The 14139-nt window shown below is 48.4% G+C and overlaps 1 protein-coding gene across 2 annotated transcripts in view; it reads right to left on the minus strand.

The window, feature by feature from the left end:
• Positions 1-14139, minus strand: part of CNTLN (centlein) — a 2346865-nt gene that overhangs the window by 297104 nt on the left and 2035622 nt on the right. For both annotated transcript variants that reach the window (XM_069625978.1, XM_069625977.1), the window contains exon 24: positions 8080-8265. In XM_069625978.1, coding sequence (XP_069482079.1) covers positions 8080-8265 — 186 coding nt within the window. The remainder of the gene's footprint in view (positions 1-8079; positions 8266-14139) is intronic.

Genomic DNA, 14139 nt, shown 5'->3' on the forward strand with positions numbered 1-14139 from the left:
TTTAAAGACCAATGAGAAACCAAGTTCCTAATGGTTTTAAAGATTACATGTTTTAGAGGTAGGCATGTATTGTCCACCTGACAGTGGGCAGCCAATTACAATCCTAGTTCCTATATAATGTTTACTTAGATGTTCATTTTAAGCCTATCCCGATCCCCAGTAGGTTTTTTATTATTTGCCACGTAGAATGACGTCACCTCTATAAAGTCTAGGTTGTGTGAAAAAGTCCCTGTTTTAGATAATTATTAATAAAACAGTACTTTGCCATCTTCCTGAGTTGGTTCGGTTATTTGGACTCAGAGTTATTTTGTGAACCCATCCATTGCATGCACATTCCTAAAGTGCCGTAAGCTCACTAACATTAACCATTTAGTGTGTTCCTTAGCTTGGGGAGTGAAGGAATTCCCTCTGTTGAGGGTTGCCTCTCAATAAACCATTACTGACTTTCATATTTCCCCTTCCTGCAGTCTGGGGATCTTTCAGTCTCTTACTCCCCCCATTCTGTACCTCGCTTGGCTCATTTCCCACTCTGGGCTCCTCAATTCTTTCACTCACACATGCTTCTCTCGGTCTCATTTCCCCGTCCGGCCTTCTTGCTCTTTTTCTCCCAACTCTGGGGTTTCAGGGCTTTTTACCCCACAAAGGGGTTTCTCTCCCCACTCCTCTTGGGCTTCTCTGTTCCTTCCCCACATTGGAGCTTCTTTCGGTTTTTCTCCCCACTCTGGGGCTTCTCGCGGATTCTCTCCCCACTCTGCGGCTTCTCTTCCCACTCTGGGGATTCTTGCGGCTTCTCTCCCCACTCTGAGGCTTCCTTTGGTTTCTTTTCCCACTCTGGGATGTTCCCAGTCTCTGCCCACTCTGGGGCTCTACTCCTTCTTGCACCTACCCAGGAGTGTTCTCAGTCTCTCTGTGCTGAGGGGCTTTTCCCCTACTAATTTCCCTTCTCTGGGCTATGCTTCCTCTTTCTCCACTCTGGGTTCCTCTCACTCTTTCTCTCCACTGTGAGGTTCTCCCAGTTTCTCTCCACACTGGGGTTGTTCTCCCCCTACCCCCACTCTGGGGCTTACGCAACTCCTAATCTGTACTCCAGTGGTGGGTGTCTCCTCCTAGTTCCCGCTTACTCGGTGTGGGAGCTTGTGGGTGGTTCTTCGTCAGGGCTCTCCCTCTGCCTCCTGAGGATCTCCGTTCTCACTCAGGCTGCAACACTCCACGGCTCTGGTTTCTCGCCTGCCGGGCCGCATTGCACTCTCCTAGTGCGGACCTCTGCTTGCGACAGCACATCCATCATTCTGTCTCTTTGCGCGTCTCTCCCTCCAGTGTGCACAGCAACAAAAACTCTGCAGGCTGTGTGGATTCTTCTTCCTGATTGGTTCCTTAGCTGACGTGATTTCAGGAGGACTGTTTCTGCAGTTGTTCTGCTGTTTTCTCCAAAGAGGATGAAATGAAGTTTGGGTCAGAAGTCGAACCAGCCATCGTTAAAGGATTCTCACACATCTTGGGTGTTAGTTTCAGGAAGGGAGGGTTGATGAATTAAGTGGCTTCCTGGGGTTTCCCTATCCCCTAAAGGGCAGTCGCCTCCAGAGGGAGCCTGCTTACCCTGTCAGTTTATTAGTTTCCAGCGCGTCATAACTTTTGAAATGTTGGACGGAATTGCACCATACCTTCCAGTGTTTTGGTCATTATGCTAAACATGTTTTCAGGAAAGCTTAATGCCAGTTTGTTATATGGTTCAAATGTTATTAGCAATGTAGTGCTCAGAAAAACCTATGCACAAAGGTTTCACCTTAACTAAAGGGCAAATGCCATCGCCATATAAAATATATAGGTATTCATTACTAGCAAATTATAAAAAGTGCTAATATGATTTGCCTATCATCTACATTTCTGGGAGTTTCTGAGCTTAGAGAGCTGATGTTAGTGTGCTCTGCAGGGTGGAGTATAATGAGTGCTTTCAAACAGCCTGCTGCAATCTGTCACTATATAAAGCTACACGAAAAAATAAAAATGGTGCCTCTTTACTGATGTATTGCGATGATCCCTCCAGTTAAACAAGTTACTCTCTTACCTGGTAACGTTCTTTCGATGGGATGGTCCGACGACATATTCCATATCTATGACATGTAATCACCACAGCTGTGCTGCTTCGAAAAATCTTCAGCGTCTGCGTCCTGCGTCGATGACGTCGATACACTGCCCTCGAGGACCTCCTCCGACGGCCGACGTCACTGGATGTTATAAGTAGGACGCACGACGCCCGTAGCCTCAGTTGTATTTTTTTCGCAGAACTTGTGGCACGAGTCTTCTGCCAGTCTGACACACAAAGCCTTGGGGAAACGTAAGCTGCAATCGCATAAGAAATTCTGTAGCGGGAAGGCAGGGAGGGAGCGATATGGAATACGTCGTCGGACGATCCCATCGAAAGAACGTTACCAGGTAATTGAGTAACTTGTTCTTCGAGGGGATTGGGTCCTCCGACGTATTCCATATCTATGACAGACTCCCAAAGCAGTACCAATGCAAAGAGGTGGGAAAAGAATTTAGAAAACAGAAATTTAGAATGCCTAATCAAATTGCGGAGTAAAGGACAAAGGCCAGATCATGCCCACGGATGGAATCGAGGGAGTAGTGACATACAAAAGTATGTACCGAAGCCCAGGTGGCTGCATCACTGATGTTACGAATAGGAACACCGCTCTGTAGGGCAGTAGAGGCAGCCATACCCCTTGTAGAATGGGCCCGCAAGTCGACCGGTGGGTCCTTACCCGCCAAGTGGTAACACTCCAGAATAATCCAGCGCGACAAAGTCTGCTTCGTCACAGCTTGTCCCAAATGCTTTCCAGCGTAACCAATGAAGAGTTGATCGTCCGCTCTGACCCGGGACATGCGTGAAATATAAAAGCTTAACGCTCTCCTAGGATCAAGCCTATGGAGCCTCTCCTCTTCCTTACCAAGATGTGGAGGAGGATAAAACGCTGGAAGAACAACCTTCTGGCCTAAATGAAATTCCGACACCACCTTCGGAAGAAAGGAAGGACAAACTCTAAGGACAACCCTGTCCTTATGGAACACAGTGAAGGGTGGCTTAACTGAAAGTGCCTGCAACTCACTCACTCTGCGAGCGGAAGTGACCGCAACCAAAAATACAGTTTTAAGAGTTAACAGTCTCAAAGGGCATGAATGCAAAGGCTCAAACGGAGCACCCATCCGAAACTTGAGAACAAGGTTCAAATCCCAACCAGGCACATGGAAAGGTGACGGAGGGAACACATTAGTGAACCCTTTCAGAAACTGAGAAATTAAAGGAATTTTAAAATAGGAGCACTCTTCAGACGAGCGCTTAAATATGGACAGCGCCGCCAGGTAACCTTTAAGGGTACCCACTTGCAAGCCCCTGTGGGCCAAAGAAAGCAAAAAGACAGAACCATGGGAATTTCACATGCAAAAGGATCCACATTCTTAACCCTGCATCAGTCGCACAACTTACGCCAACGGCAATGGTACAGGGACTTTGTTGCAGGCCGTCGGGCCGAGAACAACATTACCTCCATCACGTCTTCAGGGAGGTCCCAATCCTTATACCTCAACCTTTCAGAAACCAAGCGTGAAGGTTGAGGGATCTGACCTCTGGATGGAGAACCTGACCCCCCTCCCGTCGGAGCAGATCGTCCCGTAGGGAAGACGATGTGGAGGGCAGATGGACAAGTCGAGAAGGTCCGGGTACCACGTCCTCCGGGCCCACGCCGGAGCATTGAGGATCAGTACTTGTGGGATGACGGGGACTGGAGGAAACGCGTACAGCAGTGGGAATGACCACTCCACCACGAACGCGTCTCCATTCCCGCGAGCAGAACCTCTCGCACTTCCGGTTGACACTGGAGGCGAAGAGATCCACTTGAGGGGTCCCCCAAAGGGTGAAGATCTCCAGGGGAATCTCCTGAGCCAACTCCCACTCGTGAGAGATCACGCTCTGTCTGCTCAGAGCGTCCACCGTCTCGCTTTTGTCTCCGGCCAGATGAACTGCCGAGATCGAAACTTCCTGCTAGATTGCCCAGAACCAGAACATGCATCGCCTCCCTCCACAGAAGAAGTGACCCTGCCCCCCCCTTTTTGTTGAGGTAGTGCATGGCCACCGTGTTGTCCGTCAGGATCAGGACATTCTTCCCTCGCACAGTCGGCAGAAAAGCCTTCAGGGCTAGCCTGACGGCCCTCAGCTTCAACAGATTGATATGGAGTCTGGACTCCGACGGAGACCAACGAACGCTGACTGTCAACTCGTTGGCATGAGCTCCACATCCCGTGAGGGATGCGTCCGTCATGATCGTCATCTCCGGCCAGGGTAGCCAAAATGGAGCCCCCTTCATCGGATTGTCTTAGACGGCCCACCACAGAAGGTCCAGGGCGACCGAGGACGGCACCTGAACAGGGTCCAACAACCTGCCGGAGGACTGAGACCACTGGAGCTTGAGTGCCCATTGCAAAGATCTCATCCGCAACCTGGCCTCTAGCACCAGAAGAATGCAGGATGCCATGAGGCCGAGCAATCTCAAGAACTCGAACGCTGGGAGACTCTGGGCAAGCTGAAACTTGTGCACCATCTGCTGAATGTGATGAGCCCTCACCTGGGGAGGAAAACGCTGCCCCAGGGACGTGTCGAGCACAGCTCCGATGTACTGGAGCATCTGAGTTGGTGTCAAATGGGACTTCTTCAAGTTGAAGGAGAAGCCCAGCTTGTGGAGGGAGTGGCAGGTGATTGACAGATGATCCAGAACTTGCTTGGGAGAGCGCGCCCTGATCAACCAATTGTCCAGGTAGGGGTAGACGTGAATCCCCACTTTCCTGAGGTGCGCTGCCACCACTACCATGAGCTTGGTGAAGACCCTCGGGCGGAGGTCAATCCGAACGGCAGGACCTGAAAATGAAAGTGCCAGTCGCCAACCGCGAACCTCAGGTACATCTTGTGCTTTGGATGTATTGGCACATGAAAATAAGCGTCCTTGAGGTCGAGAGACACCAACCAGTCCTGAAGTTAAAGGGCCTAGAGGACTTGAGAGAGAGTAACCATCTTGAACTTGTCCTTCCTGAGGAGTTTGTTCAAACCGCGCAAGTCCATGATAGGTCTCAAACCCCCGTCTTTCTTGGAAATCAAAAAATAAGGGGAATACCATCCCTTGTTCCTCTCCGCTACAGTCACCAGTTCTATGGCGCCTTTCTCCAGCAGGGATTGAATATCCTGCACAAGGAGCGGATCCAGACTCTTCAAAGAGAGATTCCCCAGTGGATTGTCTTGAGGCCTCTGCCGGAAAGGAAGACAGTAGCCGTGGGTTATGATCTCCAGAACCCACACATCTGAAGTAATGGCGTGCCACTCTGCAAGATGCTGCGCCAGCCTTCCCCCAACCGGCGAACCAAGGGAAATGGCCTCATGACTGAGCTGAAGCGGCTGCGGCGTAGCCTGAGGGCAAAGAGGCAACAGCCCAAGTGGCCTTGGCACCTTGAGTACCTTGTTTTCCACCTCTGGCACTCCTACGGTGGCCCCTTTGACTGGCAGCTCCTCTCGCTTTACCAAAGGATGAGTAATAACGAAAGGAACCTCCCCTCCATTGCTGTCCCCTAGGACGAAAAGGCGTAGGTTCGCGAACTGCAGCGCCCAACGACTTTGCTGCAGCTTTGGAGGTCTGCAACCTCTCAATGCTCTCGTCAGCCTTGCTGCCAAAAAGATGTTCCCCGCAAACCTGCGTATCACGGTGCTCGCCGCCATGGAACGGCTGACGCACTCTGCCATGTGCAAACCCGACTGAACAGCCTCACAGATGGCATCCTTGCCATCCTGAACCATGGCAAGGAAACCATCCGGTTTGTCCCCTTCGGGAATATGTTCAGCCGCTAAGGAAACACAGTTCCACAGAGTGTGTGTGAAACGTGACAAGGCACATACGGAGTTGGCCGCCTGAAGCGCCATACCCCCTGAAGAAAACACTTTCTTTGCCCAGCCGTCAAAACGCTTGTCGTCCCTATCAGGAGGAATGGTAGGATACAACGCCTGCTTTGCCGGGGCCGTAGACGCCTGCACCACCAAACTCTCCGGAGTGGGGTGCTTGGTCAAGTAGCAGGGGTCGCTACTGGCTGGGCGGTATTTTCGCAGCAAAGACTTGCCCACTGCCGGGAGACTCTGCGGAGCAGTCCAAGCTCTGTAGAGCCATATGGAACGGCAGTACCGGGTCAGTTGGTGGACCTTGGTCGAGGATATCCGTAAGGTCATCCTGAAGAAAATCCCCTGGGGGAGCAGACCATCCCAAGTACTCTGTGACCTTAGACATAAGGCGCCGGTACGGGGAGTCGGCATGAGTGCCAGGCTCAGGCCTACAAAACTCCACCTCCTGAGAGGTGTCCAGCCCACTGGCATCATGCAGGGACTGCCGGAGGTCCTCAATCTGGCTATGGCCCGAGAGATTCTCGTCTGGCACCGTATCAGGAACCATGCCATCATCTGAGCCCTCATCCACCTCTGAAATTAACTCAAGATTGTGGTAAGAAGGCACAGAATGTGGAACAAAGCCATGCTTGACCTTGGCCAGAGCCTTTCTAGGGGGTTCCACCGAGCTCCGGGGTACCCCCGTCGAAACAGCCTCGAAAGGCGTCGAGTGAATCGGCATTGACGCCGAACACGGCGCCGACAGCATCGATGGCGCCGACAGCATCGATGGCGTCGACACAGGCCTCGAGGCCGGAGCCCCGAGCGTGTCCTACGACAGCCTGGGCGCCGATGGCATTGACGACTTCTTCGGAGGCGGGGCCTCAAAAGAGTCCGTCAATGACCTCGGCGCTACCGGCATCGACATCTTCCTCGAAGACACCACAGGTGCACACGGTCTCGAGCGCGTCGAGGACCGGGACCTGGATCGGGCATGACGAGAACGATCCCCTTGTCCGAGCGGGACCTCTCCCGCGAATCGTGCCGACCACCCGAGCCCAAAGGCATGACTGATCACGACCGACCCCACTCGGAGGCACGGACGGACCAGTGCCCTGCGATTCGAGAATCGCTAACATTTTCTTCCCGAAGGAAGCCCATTCCTCCGGAGTCGCATGCTTGGTGGGATAAACGACCCGCTGACGGGCGGAGTCCTCGGATGAGGACGGGGAAGGCGACCGATGACGGTGCTTCCGGGAGTGCCTCGATGAGGCAGAGGAGTGGAGGGACCGACTCTGGGACCGAGACCCACTGGACTTCCGATGACGATGAGGAGAGTCACCCCTCGAATCGTCCGTCAAAAGCCCCACAGACCTCGACTTCCATGGCTTGGACACCTTACCTACCGACAATTTCTTCTTGTGCTCCCGCAAGGCTTTGGACATGAGCGACTGGAAGTCGACACAGTCATCCGTGTCATGGGCCTCCCCGAGGCACCAGAGGCAGGCGTAGTGCGAGTCCGTCACTGACATCTTGGACCCACAGTCCCCGCACTTCTTAAAGCCTGGACGCGGGGTGGAAGACAAGGTAGACATCTTCACGAAGAATATACTTTACAACACGAACAGGTTCGAAGAAACGAGAAAGAACAGAAACTCCAAAGAGTCGAGGCGCGCCGAGATCTCCGAAGCGAACACGTTCACGGAAAAAACGGAACTGAGGCTACGTGCGTTGTGCGTCATACTTATAACATCCAGTGACGTCGGCTGTCAGAGGAGGTCCTTGAGGGAGGCGTATCGAAGTCATCGACGCAGGACGCAGACGCCGAAGATTTTCCAAAGCAGCACAGCTGTGGTGATTACATGTCATAGATATGGAATACGTCGGAGGACCCAATCCCCTCGAAACAATATTACTGAAGCACTTGAATGATACTGTAACTAACCTGCTTTATTGCCTACCCCAACAATCCTCTGCAACCTACCACCAAATCTAGTATAATGTTTTCATCCATTTGCAAGACATGCATTTCACATTAACAGTTGGGCAATGTAATATTTTGAAATGTTGATAGCAAACATATTAATAAAAACAATCACAGGAAAAATGGAAAACAATAAGTGTATTACTTCACTGTCAGAGTCCTATACAAGAGGAAACGGTCCTACCTTAACAAATGCAACAAATTCTTCCACAATTTTGTTTGCATGTGTCAATTTCTTTTGTGCCATTTCTAGCGCTTGTCCACTCTGCATGGCTAACCCATGAAGCTGTTGGGATGCTGTTGTTTCCAGTTCTGTCATGGCGGATTCAGCTTCAGTCATTTTACCTTCAAGATCTGTCACCTTGAGATTCTGTAACACAACAACCAGAGACCAAGGATTGATACAAAAGCAAATGGAAATGAACAGTATCTTAAGATGCTCTTTTTGCAGTGTAGGAAACCATTGTAATCTTATAATGAAACAGATGTAGAACTCTTTGCACAGGGGATGTGAAACAAGAATACAAAAATGAAGGCCATAAATATATTAAATATTTGCATTCAGTGTATATTGCATTGTATTGTATTGATCCCAGCTACCATAACCTATTACCTATTTACCAGAAAGAAATTCCAGTTCCTTGAATTAGGGCTTGCTTAACCAGCCGTTGAAGCACTTACGTACCCTCCATGGAGAGATGAATCTTAAAATTGTTATAATGTTTGAAATGTACAAAATTTGAACTTTTAGTAAGCAACACTTTTTTTGTAATGAATTATTAATATTTAACATGCAATATGGAGAAGTTATGGAAATGTGTTGGGTAAACATCCAAACCATGTTTTACAAAAGACAGCAGGAAAACCACTTCTGGAAGTTATCAGGCATGAATTATAGTACTGCTAGAGGCATTTTATTTTCTTCAGAATCTCAGAAAATGTACAAATGTTGAATGTGAACAAAATGTAAAGTCATCTTTATCAATTTGTTCTGGTAAGAATGCAGATCACAAAGATGGTTCAGGTTGGAGCATAAATCATATGAGATGTTCGCAGAAGTGAGACGAGTAATGAATGAATGCATAGTATATCCCCCCTGTTCTATAAAATTAAAAGGTTTTCATTTCACAAACATGTAGGAAACTGTACATTCTCATACATCAGTCTTTAGAAATGGCCCTCTATCTTTCTGAAAGCAAAGGATCTCTTGAGAATAACATCACCATTAATTATCAATTATGACGGATATACATTTTCTGAGATTCTGAAGCAAATGAAAAATGTGCTCGCCTCTAGCTGTATTGTTTCTAAAATTCATTTGTCAGTTGAAGGAATTCATGCTTGACAAGAAGAAAGAATTAGTATATTCCTTTTCTATGCTGTGGCTTACAATATTGCTTCAGTCGTATAGGTTTGTGTTCCTAAATACTTTGTTTCATTGCTTATTTCCATGTTGAGGGCCATCTAGCTCTATAATATGTTTATTTCAGGATAACCCTGAGCTGCAAAGCATTGAATTAAGTACTAGGGCACTGTTTTTTATAGATGGATTCCTCCTGTTGTAGATTTATACATTTAATACTGGCCTGATTTCAATAGACCAGGTTTGTTAAAAGACAAAGCAATATTAATTGTACCGTCACTCTTCTGCCTGCATTTGTAATAGGTGTCTCTAGTTAGCTCTCTTTTGTCGACAGCTGCATGGTAGTCCACCTGTTCCCAGTGCCTTTCCAACTGCAGTGAATTGCTAAAATATACAGATTTTATCCGCCCTGTATCTTACCCTCCTTAGTTGAGACGCAAGACTGCTTTGTTTAGTAGCTAGGATGGACATTATAGTATTGTCTGAAGATCACATCTTCCTCTACACTGCTCGAGTCTACTGATGTCAGCTACCAAAAGTAAATATATAATAAACATGACAATAATGTACACTTATAGCGAATGAGACAGTTGCTTACTCTGTTTTTCTAAAGAACCCTTCTAAAGTTATCCCCATGTGTCAATGGATGCATCAACATTTTCATCTCTGCAGACTAGATGCCAAATAGCACTAGTGGGACTCTAGGAGGTGCAGTCATAAGATGTGACAAGGGCAGCACATGAAGAGGAAACCCCGGATGTCAGTTCACCCTTAATTAACTGCACCACCTAGGACAGTAGAAAGTGGAAACAAAAGCAGCTATTGTTTACAGATAAAAGAAGCGCACATCCTTATAATGAAGGGCGATGAATAAACTGCAGGAAGACTATGCATTCATCAGAGAACACAACTGACGGTAAGCAAATAATGAATGCGTTGGATACTTCTTTCTGCAGGTTCTTAACCTAGATCGACTTCTCATCAATATATCAGTAGCATAAGACAGTCCAAAGAGAACTAAACCAACCAAAAAATGAAAAAGAATGGCACAACCAAATGAGGTCTCCTTTCCAAATTCAGTCTAGCCAGTATTAGTTTGTGAATGATTGAGAAAAAGACAAGGTTGTTGCTTGGCAAAGGTCTAAAATCTGCATTCCCCTGAAAAGGTAATAATGTGCCACTTCCCTCGCAGAATGTGCTCTAAAACCACCTCCGAGAATGTGTTCTAAAACCAGACATAAGCTCTTTCATTGACAACTCATATCAAAACGTAATGCAAAGCACAAAAACCACACATCCTTTCCTAGAACCAGAAATGTATTTTTTCTTTTGTTAAAACATATTCTATAGAAGTGTTGTATACAGTATAATGATTTTAACTTATGTCGTGACTCACACTACCGGACCCTACATCACTCTTTTCATGCTACATATATTCTCATGAAGGACAGCTGTTTACCCTCCTCCCTCCTGTTAGAGCCCAACCTATTCAATATGAAATCCCCAACTAACTAGCCCTAGAAAGGAGGATCCCTACTAGCAAAGCAAAAACTAAGGGTGCATGTCAAGTCCACAGTAAAAGTCTTCTTTCCAACACCTAATCACAAACTGGCCCTACCACTTTTGCAAATACCTAACTAAAGGAAAAAGGAAGGCTAGCAACAGCCTCAGTGTGGGCTTCTGCCTAGCCCATTGTTAACAGATTTGCTCACAGTCTCAATGTTCTTTAGTGTGCAACAGTATATTTGTCACAATATTCTGAGTCCTCACAGTCTTCAGATTGAGGCTTTTAGTAGAAGAACACGTTACTTACCAACTGGTAACGTTCATGCGATTGGATGTTCCTCCAACGTATTCCACATCTTTGACATGTAATGTCCACAGCTGTGCACTTGGGAAACTTTTTTGGCAGAGAGCGTCCTGCGTCGATGGCATTGTGTCGATGTCCATCGATGGCGTCCGTCGGGGGCAACGTCACCGGATGTTATAAATAGGACGCATGGCGACCGTAGCCTCAGTTTATTTTTTTTCCTTCAGAATGTGTGGCACCAATCCAATGCCTTCCAGAATGCACATAGCCTTGCAGAAACGTAAGCTGCAATTGCATAGGAAATTCTCCAGAGGGGCAGGCTGAGCGGGTGATGTGGCATACGTTGGAGGAACATCCAATCGAAAGAGTGTTACCAGTTGGTAAGTAACTTTTTCTTCAAATTGATTGTGTCCTCCAACGTATTCCACATCTTTGACAGACTCCCAAAGCAGTACCAGAAAAATGGAGGAGGGAAAAGAATTTCGAATAACCAATCAGATGGCGGAAAAAAGAACTGCCTTACCAAAGGCCATATCTTGGCCACGGATCGTATCCAGAGAGTAATGTTTAGCAAAGGTTTGGATAGAAGCCCATGTGGCTGCATCACAAATGTTCCGAATAGGAACTCCCCATTGGAGGGCGGTGGAAGTAGCCACGGCCCTAGTGGAATGAGCTTGCAACCCTGCAGGAGGGTCCTTACCCGCCAATCGGTAACACTCAGTAATGGTGAGGATAATCCACCTGGACAAGGTCTGTGTGGTAACAGCCTGGCCCAATCGTTGTTCACCATATCCCACAAAGAGTTGATTGTCCACTCTGACCCTGGACATCCTAGAAATATAAAAGCTCAGAGCTCTCCTAGGATCCAACCTATGGAGTCGCTCTTCTTCCTTACCAGGATGAGGATGAGGAGGAGGAGGATAGAAAGCAGGAAGAACCACTTTCTGGCTCAAATGAAATTCATATATTACCTTAGGTAGCAGGGAATGGATGTACCCCTAGTACAACCCTGCCCTTGTGGAACACAGTAAAGGGTGGCTTAGATGAAAGTGCCTGCAATTTACTCACACTGTGAGCGGAAGTAACCGCAACCAAGAACAGTGTCTTGAAGGACAATAATCTCAAAGGACAAGAGTGCAAAGGATCAAATGGAGCACCCATTAGAAATTTCAAAACCAAATTCAAATCCCAAACCGGCACTTGGAAAGGGGACGGCGGGAACACATTAGTCAGTCCTTTAAGAAATTGAGAAATCAAAGGAATCTTAAAATGAGAACATTCTACAGACGAGCACTTAAATATAGACAGCGCCGCCAGGTAACCTTTAATGGTACCCACTTGAAGGTCCCTGTGGGCCAAAGAACGCAAGAAAGACGAAACCATAGGAATGGAACACTGAAAAGGATCAACATATTGTCCCCTGCACCAGTCGCAAAACTTACGTCAACGGCAACGGTACATGGATTTGGTTGCTGGCCTTCTGGCCGAAAGCAACACCTCCATCACATCATCCGGGAGGTCCCAATACTTAAATCGCAACATTTCAGATACCAAGCATGAATGTTGAGAGTCCCGACCTCTGGATGGAGAACCTGACCCTCCCCTCACCCGAACCTCCATAACACTTGAGGAATGACGGGGACTGGAGGAAACGTGTACACAAGTGGGAATGACCAGTCCACCACGAACGTGTCTCCTAAGGCTGCTCTTGGAGGAAATTCCCTTGAGCAAAATGTCTTGCACTTCCGGTTGGCACTGGTGGCGAAGAGATCCACTTGAGGGGTTCCCCAAAGGGCAAAGATCTCCAGAAGGACTTCCTGAGCCAACTCCCACTCGTGAGAGATCGTGCTCAGCCCGCTCAGAGTGTTTGCCGCCCCATTTTCATCTCCGGCCAGATGAACTGCCGAGAGTGAAATTACCTGCTGGATGGTCTAGAACCAGGGCTGTATCGCCTCTCTGCACAACGGGAGTGACCCTCGAACCCCTCTTTTTTGTTGAGGTAATGCATGGTCACTGTGTTGTCCGTCATGGTCAGGACACTATTCCCCCGCACAGACGGCAGAAAACCCTTCAGGGCAAGCCTGATGGCCCTCAGCTCTAACAGGTTGATGTGGAGTTTGGACTCCAACAGAGACCAACGACCGCTGGCGGTCAACACGTTGGTATGAGTGCCCCATCCTGTCACTACAGTCACCTCTGGCCATGTTTGCCAAAACGGCTCCCCCCTGATCGGGTTCCCTTCGTTGGCCCACCACAGAAGATCCTGGGAGACCGAGAGTGGAATCTGAATGGGATCTGACATCTTGCCTGAGAACTGCGACCACTGCATCCTGAGGGCCCATTGCAGGGATCTCATCCTCTGCCTGGCCTCTGGCACCAGAAAAATTCAGGCTGCCATGAGGCCGAGCAACCTTAAGAATTCGAAAACCGGGAGACACTGGGCATGTTGAAACTTGTCCACCATCTGCACAATGTGATGAGCCCTCACCTTGGGAGGCGAGCACTTCCCCAAGGACGTGTCCAACACTGCCCCGATGTACTGGAGCTGTTGGGAAGGTGTCAGATGCGACTTCTTGAAATTGAGGGAGAAGCCCAGCCTGTGGAGGGAGCAGCAGGTGAGACCGAGGTGAGCCAATGCTTGCTCTGGGGAGCGCGCACGCATCAGCCAGTCGTCCAGGTAGGAGTAGACGTGAATCCCCCTTCACCTGAGATATGCTGCCACCACCACCATTAGCTTGGTGAAGACCCTCGGGGCGGAGGTCAGTCCGAATGGCAGGACCTGAAACTGAAAGTACGAGTCCACAACTGCAAACCTCAGGTACTTTCTGTGCTTGGGATGAATCGGCACATGAAAGTAAGCATCCTGTAGGTCCAGAGACACCAACCAATCCTGAAGTTGAAGGGCCTGGAGGACTTGAGAAAGAGTGACCATCTTGAACTTGCCCTTCCTGAGATGTTTGTTCAACCAACGCAAAATCCTGGATTGGTCTCAATCCCCCGTATTTCTTTGGGATAAAAAAATAAGGGGTATACCAACCCTTGTTCCTCTCCGGAACAGGCACCAGTTGTAT

This window comes from Ambystoma mexicanum, chromosome 6p (genome assembly GCF_040938575.1).
Source record: "Ambystoma mexicanum isolate Mex_15411 chromosome 6p, UKY_AmexF1_1, whole genome shotgun sequence".
Classification (NCBI taxonomy): domain Eukaryota; kingdom Metazoa; phylum Chordata; class Amphibia; order Caudata; family Ambystomatidae; genus Ambystoma; species Ambystoma mexicanum.